The sequence below is a fragment of the Hyperolius riggenbachi genome, chromosome 4 (assembly GCF_040937935.1).
Source record: "Hyperolius riggenbachi isolate aHypRig1 chromosome 4, aHypRig1.pri, whole genome shotgun sequence".
NCBI lineage: Eukaryota > Metazoa > Chordata > Amphibia > Anura > Hyperoliidae > Hyperolius > Hyperolius riggenbachi.
The window spans coordinates 491,236,202-491,253,258 of record NC_090649.1 but is presented as its reverse complement, the minus strand read 5'-3'; the positions used below and the strand labels follow the sequence as shown (position 1 = coordinate 491,253,258).

At 46.6% G+C, this 17,057-nt stretch overlaps 1 protein-coding gene across 1 annotated transcript in view; it reads right to left on the bottom strand.

Moving 5' to 3' along the window:
- RHOQ (ras homolog family member Q) overlaps positions 1-16,761 on the bottom strand; it is a 41,500-nt gene extending 24,739 nt beyond the window's left edge. The window contains exons 1-2 of the mRNA XM_068233037.1: positions 16,411-16,761; positions 1,130-1,188 (exon numbers count right to left, since the gene is read on the bottom strand). Of these exons, the coding sequence (XP_068089138.1) occupies positions 1,130-1,188; positions 16,411-16,546 (195 nt within the window). The 5' untranslated portion in view covers positions 16,547-16,761. The remainder of the gene's footprint in view (positions 1-1,129; positions 1,189-16,410) is intronic.
- Positions 16,762-17,057: the final 296 nt, after the last annotated feature.

Here is a 17,057-nt window from a genome sequence, read left to right as displayed (position 1 = left end):
TAGCGTGCTAAGCACGCTAATCACGATCGCTAATCTCGGAACGTTCGTCGCCGGCAAACCGCTGCATGCAGCGCGGTTGCGGTTATCGCTAACTGCAACCGCGGCAGTGAGAACACTGCCACTCGCTACATTGTGTAGCGGTTCTTGCAGAACCGCTAGCGGTTTGCCGTGAGCGGGAATCACACGATTCCCGCTCAGGTGTGAATGGGCCCTAACAGATCCCTGTACAAACAAGCTGCTGGGTTCCCTGCCGAGAACAGTCAGTTCTGTCCTATGTAAATGATGGGAAAGTGTGAGCAGGAGTCATAATGCTACAAATGGTCAATTAAATCATAAATCCACACTGCATGCAAATTTAATGCAAATGATATGTGGTTTGGCAATGGGCCACTTCCCAGTTTTCATTGGCCAAATTCCAGTTACCACACCATTAGCATTACACTGGAATAATTCGCTTCTCGTGGACCATTTCTACTCACGGAAAATAACATCTCACACCTAACATGTAATATCTATAACATAATAAGGGTCGTTCACACTTGTTTGAAAATTGTATTCGTGGCTCTGTTTTTTGCCCTAAAACGAAGCCACGGAATGTTAAAAATAGCGGCCGTCTTCACACACTTCAAAAAATGGATCAGTGGGCTCCGTTTTAGAAAACTGAATGGAAAGTACGGATTTTGCAGATTTTCCTGGAGCCCGGATACCCGCGGAGGCAATGTAAGGCAACACAAAGACGTATCTCCCTCTACACAGAGAACTTTGCACACAAAACGGATGCCAAAGCGGATTGCCTACTGCCTGCTCCTCCCACTGCTTGCTCCTCCCACTGCTTGCTCCTCCCCTCAGCCTCATCTTTGCAGATCTCTTATCCAATAGAAACACACAGGAAGGAAGGTCATGTTTTTGGCATATGTTTAAACGGACTGGAAACAAATGCTGTAAAAGCACAACCTTTTGAAAAATGGATCCGTTTTTAGAAAAACTGATCCATTTAAAACGCATTCCGATCTGCAACCTGACAAGTGTGGAGCGAGATAGCTCTTCCAACACACCTAAATATAAGAATATAGAATATAATGACACTGTACAGATGTAATACAGAACATAGACCATCTGTAATACTCACCTGTCCTGCAGTATCATAGAGCCCAAGAAGGTACTGCCTGCCGCCAACGTTCACACTCACTGCAAGAGAAAACACATGGCATCGAGTTAGACCAAGGAGACCAAGTCGTGGGCCAACCTCAATGTCTGGTGACCACCCCTCTCCCTTATACAGTCACCTGGCGTCTAATGCCCCCCCCCCCATTCTTCTTCTTCCCTAGTGTCCAGTGCCCGCCCCCCCCCCCCCCCCCCCCACACACACACACACACAGTTCCCTCCCCTATACAGTTACCTGGTGTCTGGTGGTCCTCACTATTTCCCTAAACAGTTCCCTAGTGTCTATTGTATTTATAAAGCGACAACATATTACGCAGCGCTGGACATTAATTTAGGTTACAGACAATATTTAGGGGTGACATACAGCAATATGACAATACAGGAATACATGCAAACCAGATCACACAGCAAAGTATGAGTACAAGGTAATGCTTAGTCACTGGATGGGAGCATGGAGATCACACAGCACAGTATGAGTACAAGGTAATGCTTAGTCACTGGATGGCAGCATGGGGATCACACAGCACAGTATGAGTACAAGGTAATGCTTAGTCACTGGATGGGAGCATGGAGATCACGCAGCACAGTATGAGTACAAGGTAATGCTTAGTCACTGGATGGAGCATGGAGATCACACAGCACAGTATGAGTACAAGGTAATGCTTAGTCACTGGATGGGGCATGGAGATCACACAGCACAGTATGAGTACCAGGTAATGCTTAGTCACTGGATGGAGCATGGAGATCACACAGCACAGTATGAGTACAAGGTAATGCTTAGTCACTGGATGGGGCATGGAGATCACACACGCACAGTATGAGTACAAGGTAATGCTCAGTCACTGGATGGGGCATGGAGATCACACAGCACAGTATGAGTACAAGGTAATGCTTAGTCACTGGATGGGAGCATGGAGATCACACAGCACAGTATGAGTACAAGGTAATGCTTAGTCACTGGATGGAGCATGGAGATCACACAGCACAGTATGAGTACAAGGTAATGCTTAGTCACTGGATGGGAGCATGGAGATCACACAGCACAGTATGAGTACAAGGTAATGCTAAGTCACTGGATGGAGCATGGAGATCACACAGCACAGTATGAGTACAAGGTAATGCTTAGTCACTGGATGGAGCATGGAGATCACACAGCACAGTATGAGTACAAGGTAATGCTTAGTCACTGGATGGAGCATGGAGATCACACAGCACAGTATGAGTACCAGGTAATGCTTAGTCACTGGAGGGGAGCATGGAGATCACACAGCACAGTATGAGTACAAGGTAATGCTTAGTCACTGGATGGGAGCATGGAGATCACACAGCACAGTATGAGTACAAGGTAATGCTTAGTCACTGGATGGAGCATGGAGATCACACAGCACAGTATGAGTACAAGGTAATGCTTAGTCACTGGATGGAGCATGGAGATCACACAGCACAGTATGAGTACAAGGTAATGCTTAGTCACTGGAGGGGAGCATGGAGATCACACAGCACTGTATGAGTACAAGGTAATGCTTAGTCACTGGATGGGGCATGGAGATCACACAGCACAGTATGAGTACAAGGTAATGCTTAGTCACTGGATGGGGCATGGAGATCACACAGCACAGTATGAGTACAAGGTAATGCTTAGTCACTGGAGGGGAGCATGGAGATTAGGCAAGTCGAGGTCACATCCATAGGATGGGTATACGGTAATGGAGGCGCATGATCAGGTAGGAGACATAAGGAGGAGGACCCTGCCCAAAGGCTTATAATCTAGAGGGAGAGGTGGGGACACGAAAGGTAGGGGACCAGAGTTAGCTGCAGGTTTAGTCTAGTGGCCCTCCTATTTCCCCTATACAGTTCCCTGGTGTCTAATGGTCCTCCCTCTTCCCTTATACAATTCCTTGGTGTCTAGTGGCCCCCTCCCTCCCCTATACAGCTCCCTGGGGTCTAATGATTTCCCTCTTCCTCTCCCATATGGCTTCCCTGGTGAGCTAGAGTTTCACACCCAGTTTAGCTTCCCTGGTGGTCTAGAGTGGGCCAAACAATGCAAAGTGTGGAAGTCACTTGCGGGCCTTGCGGGAGCTGTTTAGGTGAACGGTTACCAGTGTAGTAATGTTCACTAGAACAGTGTTCCCCAACCCTGTCCTCATGGCTCTTTCACACCAAAGCCCATTTGCTGCGTTTTAACGCAAAGACGAAACTTTGCGTTAATCAAGGTAAAATGAAAGTCCATAGACTTTCATTTTACTTTTCACATCCGACGCTGCGTTTCAATGCGTTGCGGGAGCTTTTAATGGTTGGGAGCTGGCGTTTTCCTGTCGGGTTGATTAATTACTACCGCTGCTGAATTGCGTCGCCCAGCTAAATCCCGACGACACGCCGCATGCCATATAACGCGTGTGCACAACGGCTCCTGCACACGTTCTAGATGTGAAAGAGTCTTCAGGGCCCATCAACAGTGCATGTTTTGTATAAATCCACAGAGGTAGTTAATCAGCTCTGCGGAGACACTCATTACCTCACCTGTGACTGTTTGTGGTTTCCTGCAGAACATGTCCTGTTGGTGGGCCTTGAGGACAGGGCTGGGGAACTCTGCTCTAGAAGATAAACCCGCAGGCAGCATGCGGGCAGGAGGCGGGGCAGTGGCACAGATTGTAAATATTTGCGGGAACCATGTGTAAACTTCTCCCATGGATCTGCCAGGAGCTTGCATGCATCTGGTACAGGCAGTGTGGCGGTGTCTGTCCCCCACGTTTATCTGCATGCTGCAGTAACCCCTGAATGCTGACGCACACGATGTTACAAACAACATTGGGTCACATGACATGGTAACCAAGTTGTCAGAGAGAGACATTTATCTGCTTGTACCAGTATGTATAAAGGCTCATACACACATCCAACTTAAAGTGGACCCAAATTAAAAAGTATAAGATTTCAGAAATAAAATCTATTTTCTAAATTATAATTATAAATAGCAGCCTTTTTTCAACTGCATGATGACAAATATAAAATATTTTACATTTATTGGAGGAACCCCTCGCTTCCTTTCATATTGCCGGGAAATAATCTGGCAGACTGGTGGAGTAGGGAGTGTTCGGCAAAGGAGGAATTGCTAATGGCTGCCACCTGTATAACTCTAGTTATGAAAAGAGAAGGATGAAAAGCATGCACTGAAATGCTCATAGGCTTGAAGGAGTGTTTATTTATCTGTGTATGTGTCAGAGGGGTGCAACTAAATATCATGAATTAAAAAAAATGTTTGGTTTGGGTCCGCTTTAATGCACAACCAACTGCACAACATGAGCACCATACCAGTTATCTGACTGTCCTGCTGAACTTTTGGCCATAAACTCTGACTAAGCATGCAGCAGATCAGGTGTTTCTGACATTACTGTCAGATCTGACAAGATTAGCCGCATGCTTGTTTCTGGTGTTATTCAGAAACGACTGCAGCCAAAGAGATCAGCAGGGCTGCCAGGCAACTAGTATAGTTTAAAAGGAAATAAATATGGCAGCCTCCACATACCTCACACTTCAGTTGTCCTTTAAAGGGAACCTGAGAAGGGGCCACAGCATAAAAACATACATACCTGGGGCTTCCTCCAGCCCCCTCTGGCCTGATCGCTTCCACGCCGTCCTCTTCTGCCTCTCAGTTCGGCCCAACAGAGTCCTCCGCTCCGGAGCCAGCTGCACATACGCGGCCTGGTAACGAGCATGCTCCCGCTGCACTCACGTTGTTCAGTTCTACTGCGCAGACGCAGAACGCTCCCAGCAACAGGAGCGAGATGGGGAGTGTGCCTGGTCGGACTGTGTTTGTGCTTACTGGCTGATTTTACACGGCCAATTGTGTGCGAATGGGGACACAGAAGAGGAAAGCATGGGAGCGATCAGGAGGGGGCTGGAGGAATCCCCAGGTATGTATGTTTTTATGCTGTGGACCCTTCTCAGGTACACTTTAAATACAATGCGTGCAAGCTAAATGACAAACTGCACAACATGTCCGCATTCATAAACAAAGTTGTTCAAAAGACTTGTTATACACATTCCAACTTGCACGATAGTCGGGCAGGTTGATCCACCGGTTGGATCTGGCGAACCACCTGTTATCAGTTGGTCATCCAGTTGTTTGCCAGCTGTACACACGCCCAACTGTCTTCCAACAGACAGAGTTTGAAAGATAGTTGGACAGATTGTTGGGACGTGTGTATGAACCTTAACACATGACGGCTTACAATCAAATTCAACTTGCGTATGTGTGTCTGTGTGTGTGTGTGTACTGTATATATGTGTGTGTATGTGTATCAGTGTGTGTGTATATATATATATACAGGATCTTCTCAAAAAATTAGCATATTGTGATAAAGTTCATTATTTTCTGTAATGTACTGATAAACATTAGACTTTCGTGTATGTTAGATTCAAATACACACAACAGAAGTAGTTCAAGCCTTTTATTGTTTTAATATTGATGATTTTGGCATACAGCTCATGAAAACCCAAATTTCCTATCTCAAAATATTAGCATATTTCATCCGACCAATAAAAGAAAAGTGTTTTTAAAACAAAAAAAGTCAACCTTCAAATAATTATGTTCAGTTATGCACTCAATACTTGGTCGGGAATCCTTTTGCAGAAATGACTGCTTCAATGCGGCGTGGCATGGAGGCAATCAGCCTGTGGCACCGATCAGATGTTATGGAGGCCCAGGATGCTTCGATAGCGGCCTTAAGCTCATCCAGAGTGTTGGGTCTTGCGTCTCTCAACTTTCTCTTCACAATATACCACAGATTCTGTATGGGGTTCAGGTCAGGAGAGTTGGCAGGCCAATTGAGCACAGTAATACCATGGTCAGTAAACCATTTACTAGTGGTTTTGGCACTGTGAGCAGGTGCCAGGTCGTGCTGAAAAATGAAATCTTCATCTCCATAAAGCTCTTCAGCAGATGGAAGCATGAAGTGCTCCAAAATCTCCTGATAGCTAGCTGCATTGACCCTGCCCTTGATAAAACACAGTGGACCAACACCAGCAGCTGACATGGCACCTCAGACCATCACTGACTGTGGGTACTTGACATTGGACTTCAGGCATTTTGGCATTTCCCTCTCCCCAGTCTTCCTCCAGGCTCTGGCACCTTGATTTCCAAATGACATGTAAAAGTTGCTTTCATCCGAAAAAAGTACTTTGGACCACTGAGCAACAGTTCAGTGCTGCTTCTCTGTAGCCCAGGTCAGGCGCTTCTGCCGCTGTTTCTGGTTCAAAAGTGGGTTCATGCTTCCATCTGCTGAAAAGCTTTATGGAGATGAAGATTTCATTTTTCACCACGACCTGGCACCTGCTCACAGTGCCAAAACCACTGGTAAATGGTTTACTGACCATGGTATTACTGTGCTCAATTGGCCTGCCAACTCTCCTGACCTGAACCCCATAGAGAATCTGTGGGATATTGTGAAGAGAAAGTTGAGAGACGCAAGACCCAACACTCTGGATGAGCTTAAGGCCGCTATCGAAGCATCCTGGGCCTCCATAACACCTGAGCAGTGCCACAGGCTGATTGCCTTCATGTCACGCCGCATTGAAGCAGTTTATTCTGCAAAAGGATTCCCGACCAAGTATTGAGTGCACAACTGAACATAATTATTTGAAGGTTGACTTTTTTTGTTTTAAAAACACTTTTCTTTTATTGGTCGGATGAAATATGCTAATTTTTTGAGATAGGAAATTTGGGTTTTCATGAGCTGTATGCCAAAATCATCAATATTAAAACAATAAAAGGCTAGAACTACTTCAGTTGTGTGTATTTGAATCTAAAATATATGAAAGTCTAATGTTTATCAGTACATTACAGAAAATAATGAACTTTAGCACAATATGCAAATTTTTTGAGAAGATCCTGTATATGTGTGTGTGTGTGTGTGTGTGTAGTGTGTGTATCTGCCTTTGTGTGTGTCTGTTTGTATCTGTCTGTGTGTGGTGTAATTGGTGTGTGTATCTGTCTTTGTGTGGTGTGTGTGTCGGTCTTTGTGTGTGGTGTAAGTGGTGTGTGTCTGTGTCTTTGTGTGTGGTGTAAGTGGTGTGTGGTGTGTGTCTGTATGTGTGTGCCCCTGCAGTCACTGCCTTGTGTTTCCCTCCCAGGGTATAAACACTTGCGCTCTCCCGCCCATAGTGAGCAGCTGCCTGGCTTGGCCGGGGTGTTGTACTCGGAGAGACGTGTTAGGTGACACAACGCAGGCATGAGCCGCTCAGTGCTGACTATGGGAACACTGGCCGCATGTCACACACTTGTTGAGCCAGGCACACCATCCTAATATAGCCTACAGAGGAAGTTTAGTCCGAGCACCATACAGAGCGCAAGTTATTCCATAACGGCCCTCGGGTCAAGCGGCTCCATCCTGCCACCCTGCAGGGGGCGCTCAAACATTCCCTAGTGCCATTATTCCACAATGGCTCCAATTAAAGGGAAACTCCACAGTTTGCTCTAAACGTGTATCAGTGCTGCACAAACCTTTCTGTACAACATTTCTATTTAAATTAGCAGCCAGTTATGAATTCTTAATAGCTGATCGTAAACACAACTTGTGATTCTTTTCAGGCCGCTGTTACACTTGCAGGCTAATCCTGCGTTGTGTTACCTTATTTTTCTGCAATGGGCTGCAAAAGCAATGAGAGTCTATGGAGACTTTTACACTTACTGAGGTCTGTTGCAGTGCGCAGGAAGTTTTGCGATAACCGGGACAAATGAGCAAATGTGTGGGTTTTAATTACAGTAGCATGTATTATTTAAAAACTATAATGGCTGAAAACTGATAAATAATGAATTTTTCTATTTTTTTTCTTATATTTCCTGTTAAAATTTTAGAATAAAATAATTTTTAGCAAAAACAAAGCCTAATTGGCAGTGAATAAAACAAGATAGAAATTATTTTGTTATGATAAGTAGTAATAAAGTTATAGGCAAATAAATGGAAGGAGCACTGACTGGTGAAAATCGCTCTGGTTTTTTAAGGGGAAAAACCCTTGGAGGTGAAGTGGTTAAAGAGGAACTGCAGTGAAAGTGACAATAAATAAATGTGCTTTTTTTACAATATACATTCAGGCCTTGTTCACATTGCGTTCCGTTCGCGTGGCCATTAGCAGTGTGCGGTTTTTGACATTTTTTGTTTTTCGATTCCTGGCGCTTGGGTGGGCGATTCGTTTTTGTGCTAAGCGGTTTTCCCGAGTGGTTTTGTAAATCACTCCCTGACGCAAGTCAGGAAGTGAACTCTTTGACCTGGAAAAGAATAAACACAGTGAGCCTGATTCACAAAGCGGTGCAAAGTGTTTGCACGCCTGTGAAAAGCCCTTTATCACGCCTAAACTCAGTTTAGGCGTGATAAAATGAAACTCGTGCGAAATTCCCGCGCGCAATCGCGCGGCGCACGGTGCAGTGCGCGCGATGCGCCCATTAAACCCTATGGGTGTTGCGCTCGGAATTGCGCAATTGCGCGCGGGACTTTGCGCGCGATAACCAGCACAAAGCGGTGCTAACTCAGCGGTGCAAAGCTTATCACGCCTAAAGTCTTTTAGGCGTGATAACTGAGCTATCACCGCTTTGTGAATCAGGGCCAATGTATTTATTCTTAAAAAACGCGATCGCTGCACAAAGCGATTTTGTGGGCATTTTTTGTGTTTTTCTTATATCTTCCATTGAGGCGGAATCGCCTAAAAAATGGTCCATGCAGCGCTTCTCTGAGCCAATCGGAAACGAACCGCTCAGATGTTAACTCTGTCATATAGAATCATTGCACAAGCGTTTGAAAAAAGGGCAAAAACGCCCTCAGTGTGAACAAGCCCTTATAGATTATTTAGTCAGTATTTGACCATTGTAAAAATTGTTCCTCACCCTGATTTACCTTCTTAAAATGTATCACTGGAGGTGACATCTTTAGTTCTTCTGTACGCTGTTATTTCCCAGAACGCAACGAGGTTCACAGACAGGAAACTGTCAGGACCATGGTGATGACATCACACTGTGGGAGGGGTTTCACCACAATATCAGCCATACAGATTCCCCCTGATGATCTATTAGAGAAAAGGCAAAGATTTCCCCTCTTGGGAAAAGGGGGTATCAGCTACTGATTGAAATGAAATTCAATGCTGGGTTACAGTTCCTCTTTAAAGAGAAACTCCGACCAAGAATTGAACTTTATCCCAATCAGTAGCTGATACCCCCTTTTACATGAGAGATCTATTTCTTTTCACAAACAGACCATCAGGGGGCGCTGTATGGCTGATATTGTGGTGAAACTCCTCCCACAAGAAACTCTGAGTACGTACTCTTGGCAGTTTCCTGTCTGTGAACCTTGCTGCATTGTGGGAAATAGCTGTTTCCAACTGCCAAAATAGCAAGCAGCAGCTACATCACCTGGCCACAGTAAAAATGTCACCATGTAATAAATGTCAGAATGTAAATCAGGGATTTAAAAGTTTTTACAATGGGCAAACACTAACTAAATCATTTATACATAATTATGGTAAAAAATGAAGCACTTTTTTTACTACATTGTTTTCACCGGAGTTCCTCTTTAAGCTCACATTTACTTAATCCTATCATTTAGATTTCTGCACAGAAAGGGGCTTTAGATCAGTTATTGTAAAGGTGGCAATTTGTAGGCCAGCCTCACAGACCTATCAGCAGCCTGGTTCCCGGGGTCTATCTGGCATAGTGTAATCCGTCATACAAAAAGGGTAGCGGATTTTTTTTAATTGGTTGCTGCGCGCAGCACAGACAGGTTCTGATTCATTCTATAGAAAACAATAGAATGACTGGTTGTGGATGACTGCATGAGATCACGCTATCTGCTATGGGAGAGGAAGAAGCAGCACTTACAGTCATCGCTGTCATCAGGCTGCAGCTTAGTAAGGGCCAGACACACAAGTGGCATCACAGCTATCTCTATGGATTATTCCATCGCTTTCCAGGAAAAGCAAGGAGGGGGCAGAGAGCAGACAAGAGAGGCATTGTGTGGAGGAGCGGAGGCTGTCAGGGAACGCGGGGTCAGCCACACATTGCTAGGAAACCAGACATGCCTGGAGATGCAACCAGGACCGCTAGCATGGGCTATATTATCATATAGAGACACAGGGACATGGGGGGGGGTACAGTATATTTTACAGGACATTGCCTAATCATCATTTTTATTATTATTAATTTATAAAGTGCCAACATATTCCTTGGCGCTGTACAAAGTAAGAAAAGAACATGGGGTACATAATAATACATCCTTCTCTTCCTGCCCCCGGGACCTCTGATCCTTCTCTTCTTGCCCCCGGGACCTCTGATCCTTCTCTTCCTGCCCCTGGGACCTCTGATCCTTCTCTTCTTGCCCCCGGGACCTCTGATCCTTCTCTTCTTGCCCCCGGGACCTCTGATCCTTCTCTTCCTGCCCCCGGGACCTCTGATCCTTCTCTTCCTGCCCCCGGGACCTCTGATCCTTCTCTTCCTGCCCCCGGGACCTCTGATCCTTCTCTTCCTGCCCCCGGGACCTCTGATCCTTCTCTTCTTGCCCCCGGGACCTCTGATCCTTCTCTTCTTGCCCCCGGGACCTCTGATCCTTCTCTTCCTGCCCCAGGACCTCTGAACCTTCTCTTCCTGCCCCCAGGACCTCTGATCCTTCTCTTCCTGCCTCCGGGACCTCTGATCCTTCTCTTCCTGCCCCCGGGACCTCTGATCCTTCTCTTCCTGCCCCCGGGACCGCTGATCCTTCTCTTCCTGCCCCCGGGACCTCTGATCCTTCTCTTCCTGCCCCCGGGACCTCTGATCCTTCTCTTCCTGCCCCCGGGACCTCTGAACCTTCTCTTCCTGCCCCCGGGACCTCTGAACCTTCTCTTCCTGCCCCCGGGACCTCTGAACCTTCTCTTCCTGCCCCCCGGACCTCTGAACCTTCTCTTCCTGCCCCCGGGACCTCTGAACCTTCTCTTCCTGCCCCCCGGACCTCTGATCCTTCTCTTCCTGCCCCCGGGACCTCTGATCCTTCTCTTCCTGCCCCCGGGACCTCTGATCCTTCTCTTCCTGCCCCCGGGACCTCTGATCCTTCTCTTCCTGCCCCCGGGACCTCCGATCCTTCTCTTCCTGCCCCCGGGACCTCCGATCCTTCTCTTCCTGCCCCCGGGACCTCTGATCCTTCTCTTCCTGCTCCCGCGACCTCTGACCCTTCTCTCCCTGCCCCTGGGACCTCCAATCCTTCTCTTCCTGCTCCCGGGACCTCTGATCCTTCTCTTCCTGCTCCCGCGACCTCTGATCCTTCTCTACCTGCCCCTGGGACCTCTGATCCTTCTAACAGTTAGTAAAGAACCCGAGGTAGATCTTCGGGGGGCAGATGGGACACAAAGCCATGTTCTCTGCCTAATAATATGGCTCTCTGTCCCCCAACCGCTGCTCTCTGCCTCCCCCCCCCACCGATGCGCTATAGACCCCGAGATCAGCGTCAATATTTGTCGCTAACTCGGAGTTAAACACAGGAGAAAGGAATTCTCTGTTCAAAATGCCCGCCAGGGGCGTTCCTGCAGGGTCTCCTGGGCTGCCATTGGGAAGCTCTCTCTCCCTGGCCACGCCCCCTGCCACTCCCCCACCTCCCTGCACACTATGAAAGACACACAGTCTCTCAGTGCAGCTTCGTGACCCGGAGGTCACCAAAGTGAAAGGGGGCCATTACGGCCCATGGGAGTGGCGGTTTTTGTGGCTACCTGAATCGCTCAGCCCCGCGGATCAAGTAGCCTACTTTTTTTTTCCATTTTTGAGCCCACCTCGGGCTCTCTTTAAGGTGCCCATACATCTAGTGATTTTGGCGACCAATCGACAGATCTCTCTCTGATTGAATCTGATTGGAGAGAGTGATGTCGCCTAGCCACCCCTGGCCACACACCCCTCCCAAATGTAATGTACCCCCCAGTACCCCTGGAATATTACGTTACCTATCCGTTGTTCGCATTACTCTTCTGCACTGCGCCCCACGTTTGTGGGCATACTGCACAAGGTGTGTCTATGACATCACAGAGGCGGGGCTCCGCGTGCAATGGGCCGGCAACCATGTGTGGTGCGAGTCCGGAAAAGAAGTGCAGGCACAGCGGCGGACACTGGACAGGTAAAGTATTAAAAAAGGTAAAGAGGCGCCCAATATTATATAAAACACTCTAAAAGCAATAAAATAAAAAAGATGAGGTGGCTTACCTCACAGACGACAAACTCACTTTAGGTAAGGAAGTTTAATCGAAGATTTTGCACAGGCAGCGCGTTTCGTGGGACTATGCCCACTTCCTCAGGGCAATTAAAGTGCCTACAGATATCACTGATTGTCTCTGGCCGTGTGACAGATAGAGACTCTACTTATGCACTTTGTTGCAATATATGCACTTTATTGGAATATATGTGCAATTGTGCCATTCAATCACAGACTGGCACTATATTTTATTAGTATATTATTATAACTCACAGTATATACTGTAGCTTATTTAAGGTATTTTATATTATTATATGTTTATGTGGGTGTGTATATATGTGGAGCACTGAGCGCCTCTCGTTGATATGGGCATAGTCCCACGAAACGCGTTGCCTGAGCAAAATCTTCTATTAAACTTCCTTAGCTAAAATGAGTTTGTCGTCTGTGAGGTAAGCCACCTCATCTTTTTTCTTTTATTGTTTTTAGCGTGTTTTATATAATATTGGGCGCCTCTTTACCTCTTTTGTGCCTTATGCCCCCGTCCTTCTGGGAGGGGAGCCTTGCGCACCTGAACCAGGGTGGAACCCCACCACCTAATGGTACTCTAGGTACGAACCAAGACGGAATCCCTCCACCTGTGGTAATCAAGGTACACAGGATTTTTTTGCTAAGAGAGTGACCGGATCCAGGACTGCTGGTCTAGCTGAGTGGAGTCAGGTTTAAGACACTCCACTTGCTGGAAGCGGTCGGTGGCCCCTTGTGCAACCCACCTTTGTGAGTAGCCTTTTTTTAGAAGTACTTTTGAACATTCATTAATTGTGACGTACTGCACCATTTGGGCTCCCGTTGTCTTTGTGTTTCCTCCCTTCCAGTAAAGGTAAAGTATTAATGTAGGGCCACGCGGCCGGGGGTTTCTGATGCGTTCGTGATTATCAAACGCCGTTACCGCTGCTCACCTGATCGAGCATGTCGGCCCGAGATTTTCCATCATGTCCGATCGATAAACGCAACCAATTACGTCCCAAAATTGGCTGCATCATCGATCGGGCATGCTTTCGGCAGCACCGATTTCTTTTTAATCCGATTCGATAATTATTATGTAATTGGTTGATCAATCAACCACCAAATCTACATATGTATGGCCATCTTTAGGCTCCCGTTCTTTGCCCAGCACCCGTGACATTCCACCCTCACTGTACCATACAGCAGGACTGAACTTTGTTTGTTTTCCTGCCTGAAATGTTACAATAAATGAAAGTACACTGCAGTGCCGGACGTACAAACTCTCCGTGTGATTAAAGTGTACCAGAGACGAACAATACTCAAAGTTTTATACATACCTGGGGCTTCCTCCAGCACCCTCCCCACGGATCGCTCCCACACCACCTGCGCAGTATTATTCTCCGCCGGAGAGAGCGCACTGCGCATGCTCAGACTGGCCGAAGTTAGGGGACCCGATACCAGAGCCGAAGAAGGCGGAGGATGGCAGCGATCTGTGCGGAGGGGGCTGGAGGAAGCCCCGGGTATGCATAAAACTTTGACTATTGTTCATCTCTGGTTTCCTTTAAAAAGAAACTCCGACCAAGAATTGAACTTTATCCCAATCAGTAGCTGATACCCCCTTTTACATGAGAAATCTATTCCTTTTCACAAACAGACCATCAGGGGGCGCTGTATGACTGATATTGTGGTGAAACCCCTCCCACAAAGAAACTCTGAGGACCGTGGTACTCCTGGCAGTTTCCTGTCTGTGAACCTTGTTGCATTGTGGGAAATAGCTGTTTACAGCTGTTTCCAACTGCCAAAACAGCAAGCAGCAGCTACATCACCTGCCAGCAGTAAAAATGTCACCATGTGATAAATGTCAGAATGTGAATCAGGGATTTAAAAGATTTTACAATGGGCAAACACTGACTAAATCATTTATACATAATTATTGAAAATGAAGCACTTTTTTTAATACATTATTTTCACTGGAGTTCCTCTTTAAGGCCCATTTCCACTAATGCAAATTCGCATGCATTTTCTGCATGCAGATTCGCATGACAATACAAGTCAATGGGCCTGTTTCCACTATGCACAGAATCTGCTCAGGGCTGTGCAGAAAAATTCTGCACAGCAGAGCTATCAGAATGCACACACCGCACGCATAGCGTGCAATGCGCATCTAATGTAATAAGTAAGAAATTCGCCTGCGTTTTTGCAGTAATTTCAATAAAAGAGGCACGCAGGCACTGGCAAGGGTTAAAAACACATATTCGGAAAAATATGCAAATTCGCAGTGATTTCGCAATAAAATTTGTATAAATGCGCATGCAAATTCGTTTGTGCGGTTTCAAAAACAAATTTGCAACGTACTAGTGGAAACGTAGCCTAAGGCTCAACACACACCATACAATCTTGGTTGCACAGATTTACCAAATCTATGTAGTATAAGGGCCAACAGATTGAAAATACCTTGAATTATTGATTGGATAAACTCTTATACTACATGAAAATGGTAAGATTGAACAACCAAGATTGTATGGTGTGTGTTGAGCTTAAGTGTTTCAGATCGCTTTGATCCAGTCTACCTTAACACAGTCAATCATTCAACTTTTATTCAATTTTGAAAATGCTGTCAGTCAGTAGGGAGGATGAAGAATGTCGGTCGAGCAGAAGGCATAGCACGGTGGTGAGTCGTTCAATCCATTCTCGATTAGATCTCTCCTGAAATCTACCTGACATCTGAAGACCTGTACACACTTTCAATTAAGATTGGCCAATCACAGACCAATTTTACCACCACCTCGTATGAGGGTTTATGTACACAATCTGCTCATAGTATTCAATATCTGCTGACTCTGATACTACATGGAAATGGTAAAATTGGTCAATAATTCACCAATTGTAATTGAAAGTGCGTACCAGGACAACTGAAGTGAGAGGGATATGGAGGCTGCCATATTTATTTCTTTTTATGCAATACCATTTGCCCGGCTGTCCTGCTGATCTCTTTGGCTGCAGTAGTGGCTGAATCACACACCGGAAACAAGCATGCAGCTAACCCAGTCAGACTTCAGTCAGAGCATCTGATCTGCTGCATGCTTGTTCAGGGTTTATGGGTAACAGTATTAGAGGCAGAGGATCAGCAGGGCTGCCAGGTAACCAGGGCTGTGGAGTCGGAGTTGGAGTCGAAGAGTCGGAGTCAGGGCAATTTTGGACACCAGGAGTCGGAGTTGGAGTTGTTGATTTCATAAACTGAGGAGTCGGGAGTCGGATGATTTTTGTACAAAATCCACAGCCCTGTTAAGTATTAGACTAAGGAGTCGGAGTCGAGGAGTCGGAGTCTGAGCCATTTTGGGTACTCGGAGTCGGAGTCGTGGTTTCATAAACCGAGAAGTCGGAGGATTTCTGTACCGACTCCACCGCCCTGCAGGTAACTGGTATTGCTTAAAAATAAATAAATATGGCAGCCTCCACATCCCACTCGTTAGTTGTCCTTTAACTTATTAGGTGGCGGAATCAGTTATTACCACCTGATTGATTTCTGATCAGGGAGCGATTGGCCGCTTGCAATATCGGGTCATTAACCTTTATAAGGTGGGAATAAACTTTCAACATACCCAACTACATTCTGCTATGACCCAGATTAAGCCTGCAAACTTTTTTTGTAGCAGCAACCACTTTCCCTTAAAAAAACCCACTCCAGGTTTGTTAGCTCACTCACTATTGTTCTTAGTAAATCACCCCCAGCACGGGTACTGACCTCCACTGTCCACCAGAGGTCACCCCAGCCCCTGCTGCTGCTGCAGAACCTCTTGCCTTACAAGCTGACTTCTCAATCAGTGTGTCTCCCAGCAGCTGTATAGAGCTTTGGCACAGACAGCAGTAACTGTACTTATGATGTAATGGTGTCTTTTTTTTATTATTATTTCTCCCCTTAGTAAAATGGCAAGCCTGCCTCATACCCCCCGAGCTCCAGGCATTGTCTGCCACAGCTGCCCATATTTACAAACACAACAATAAATTAATAAACAAAAAAATTTAACAAAAGTAAAGTATTGGACTGACCTGCATAGTGGTCGAACACGGTGGGCACGTACTCCTCGGGGAAGGCATCGTTGGCATAGCTCATCAGCAGGCAAGTTTTGCCCACCGCCCCGTCGCCCACCACCACGCATTTCAGCATGCCAGTGCCATGCGCCATGGAGCCGCATCATCCCAGCAGGGGTGGCCAGGGGGGAGACATGCCGGCCATCACCCCCAGCCCGGGGACACCGGGGACCCCCCTCTGCTGATACAATGTAATCTTCTTCTGGCTACTATGTTGCACTTGTAACCCCCTCCCCCAACTTCAGAGGGCACAGCACTCTCCGGCTCTGCAGTCCGCCTGGCTCGCCTAGGGAGGGGGGGGGGGGGAGAGAGCTCAGGATGCTGAGGGTAAGGGAGCGTCTGCAAAGCGCGGCCTGCGCCGGGAGAGGAAGAGCAGCCACATGTCAGCAGCTGCTGCTCTCTGCACAGTGCTGCTAGCAGGGCAGGCTGGCATCTGCCTCTCCCCCCAGACACCCAGACATCACTGGCTGCTCACTTTCTGATTGTTTTCTGTCTCTTCTGTTGGAATCAGACAACTGTACCTGATTTTTATTATTTTATTTATTTAATTTAGGGATAGTTACATCACAGAAAAGATTTGCAGAATTGTGTTTAAAGTGGACCTG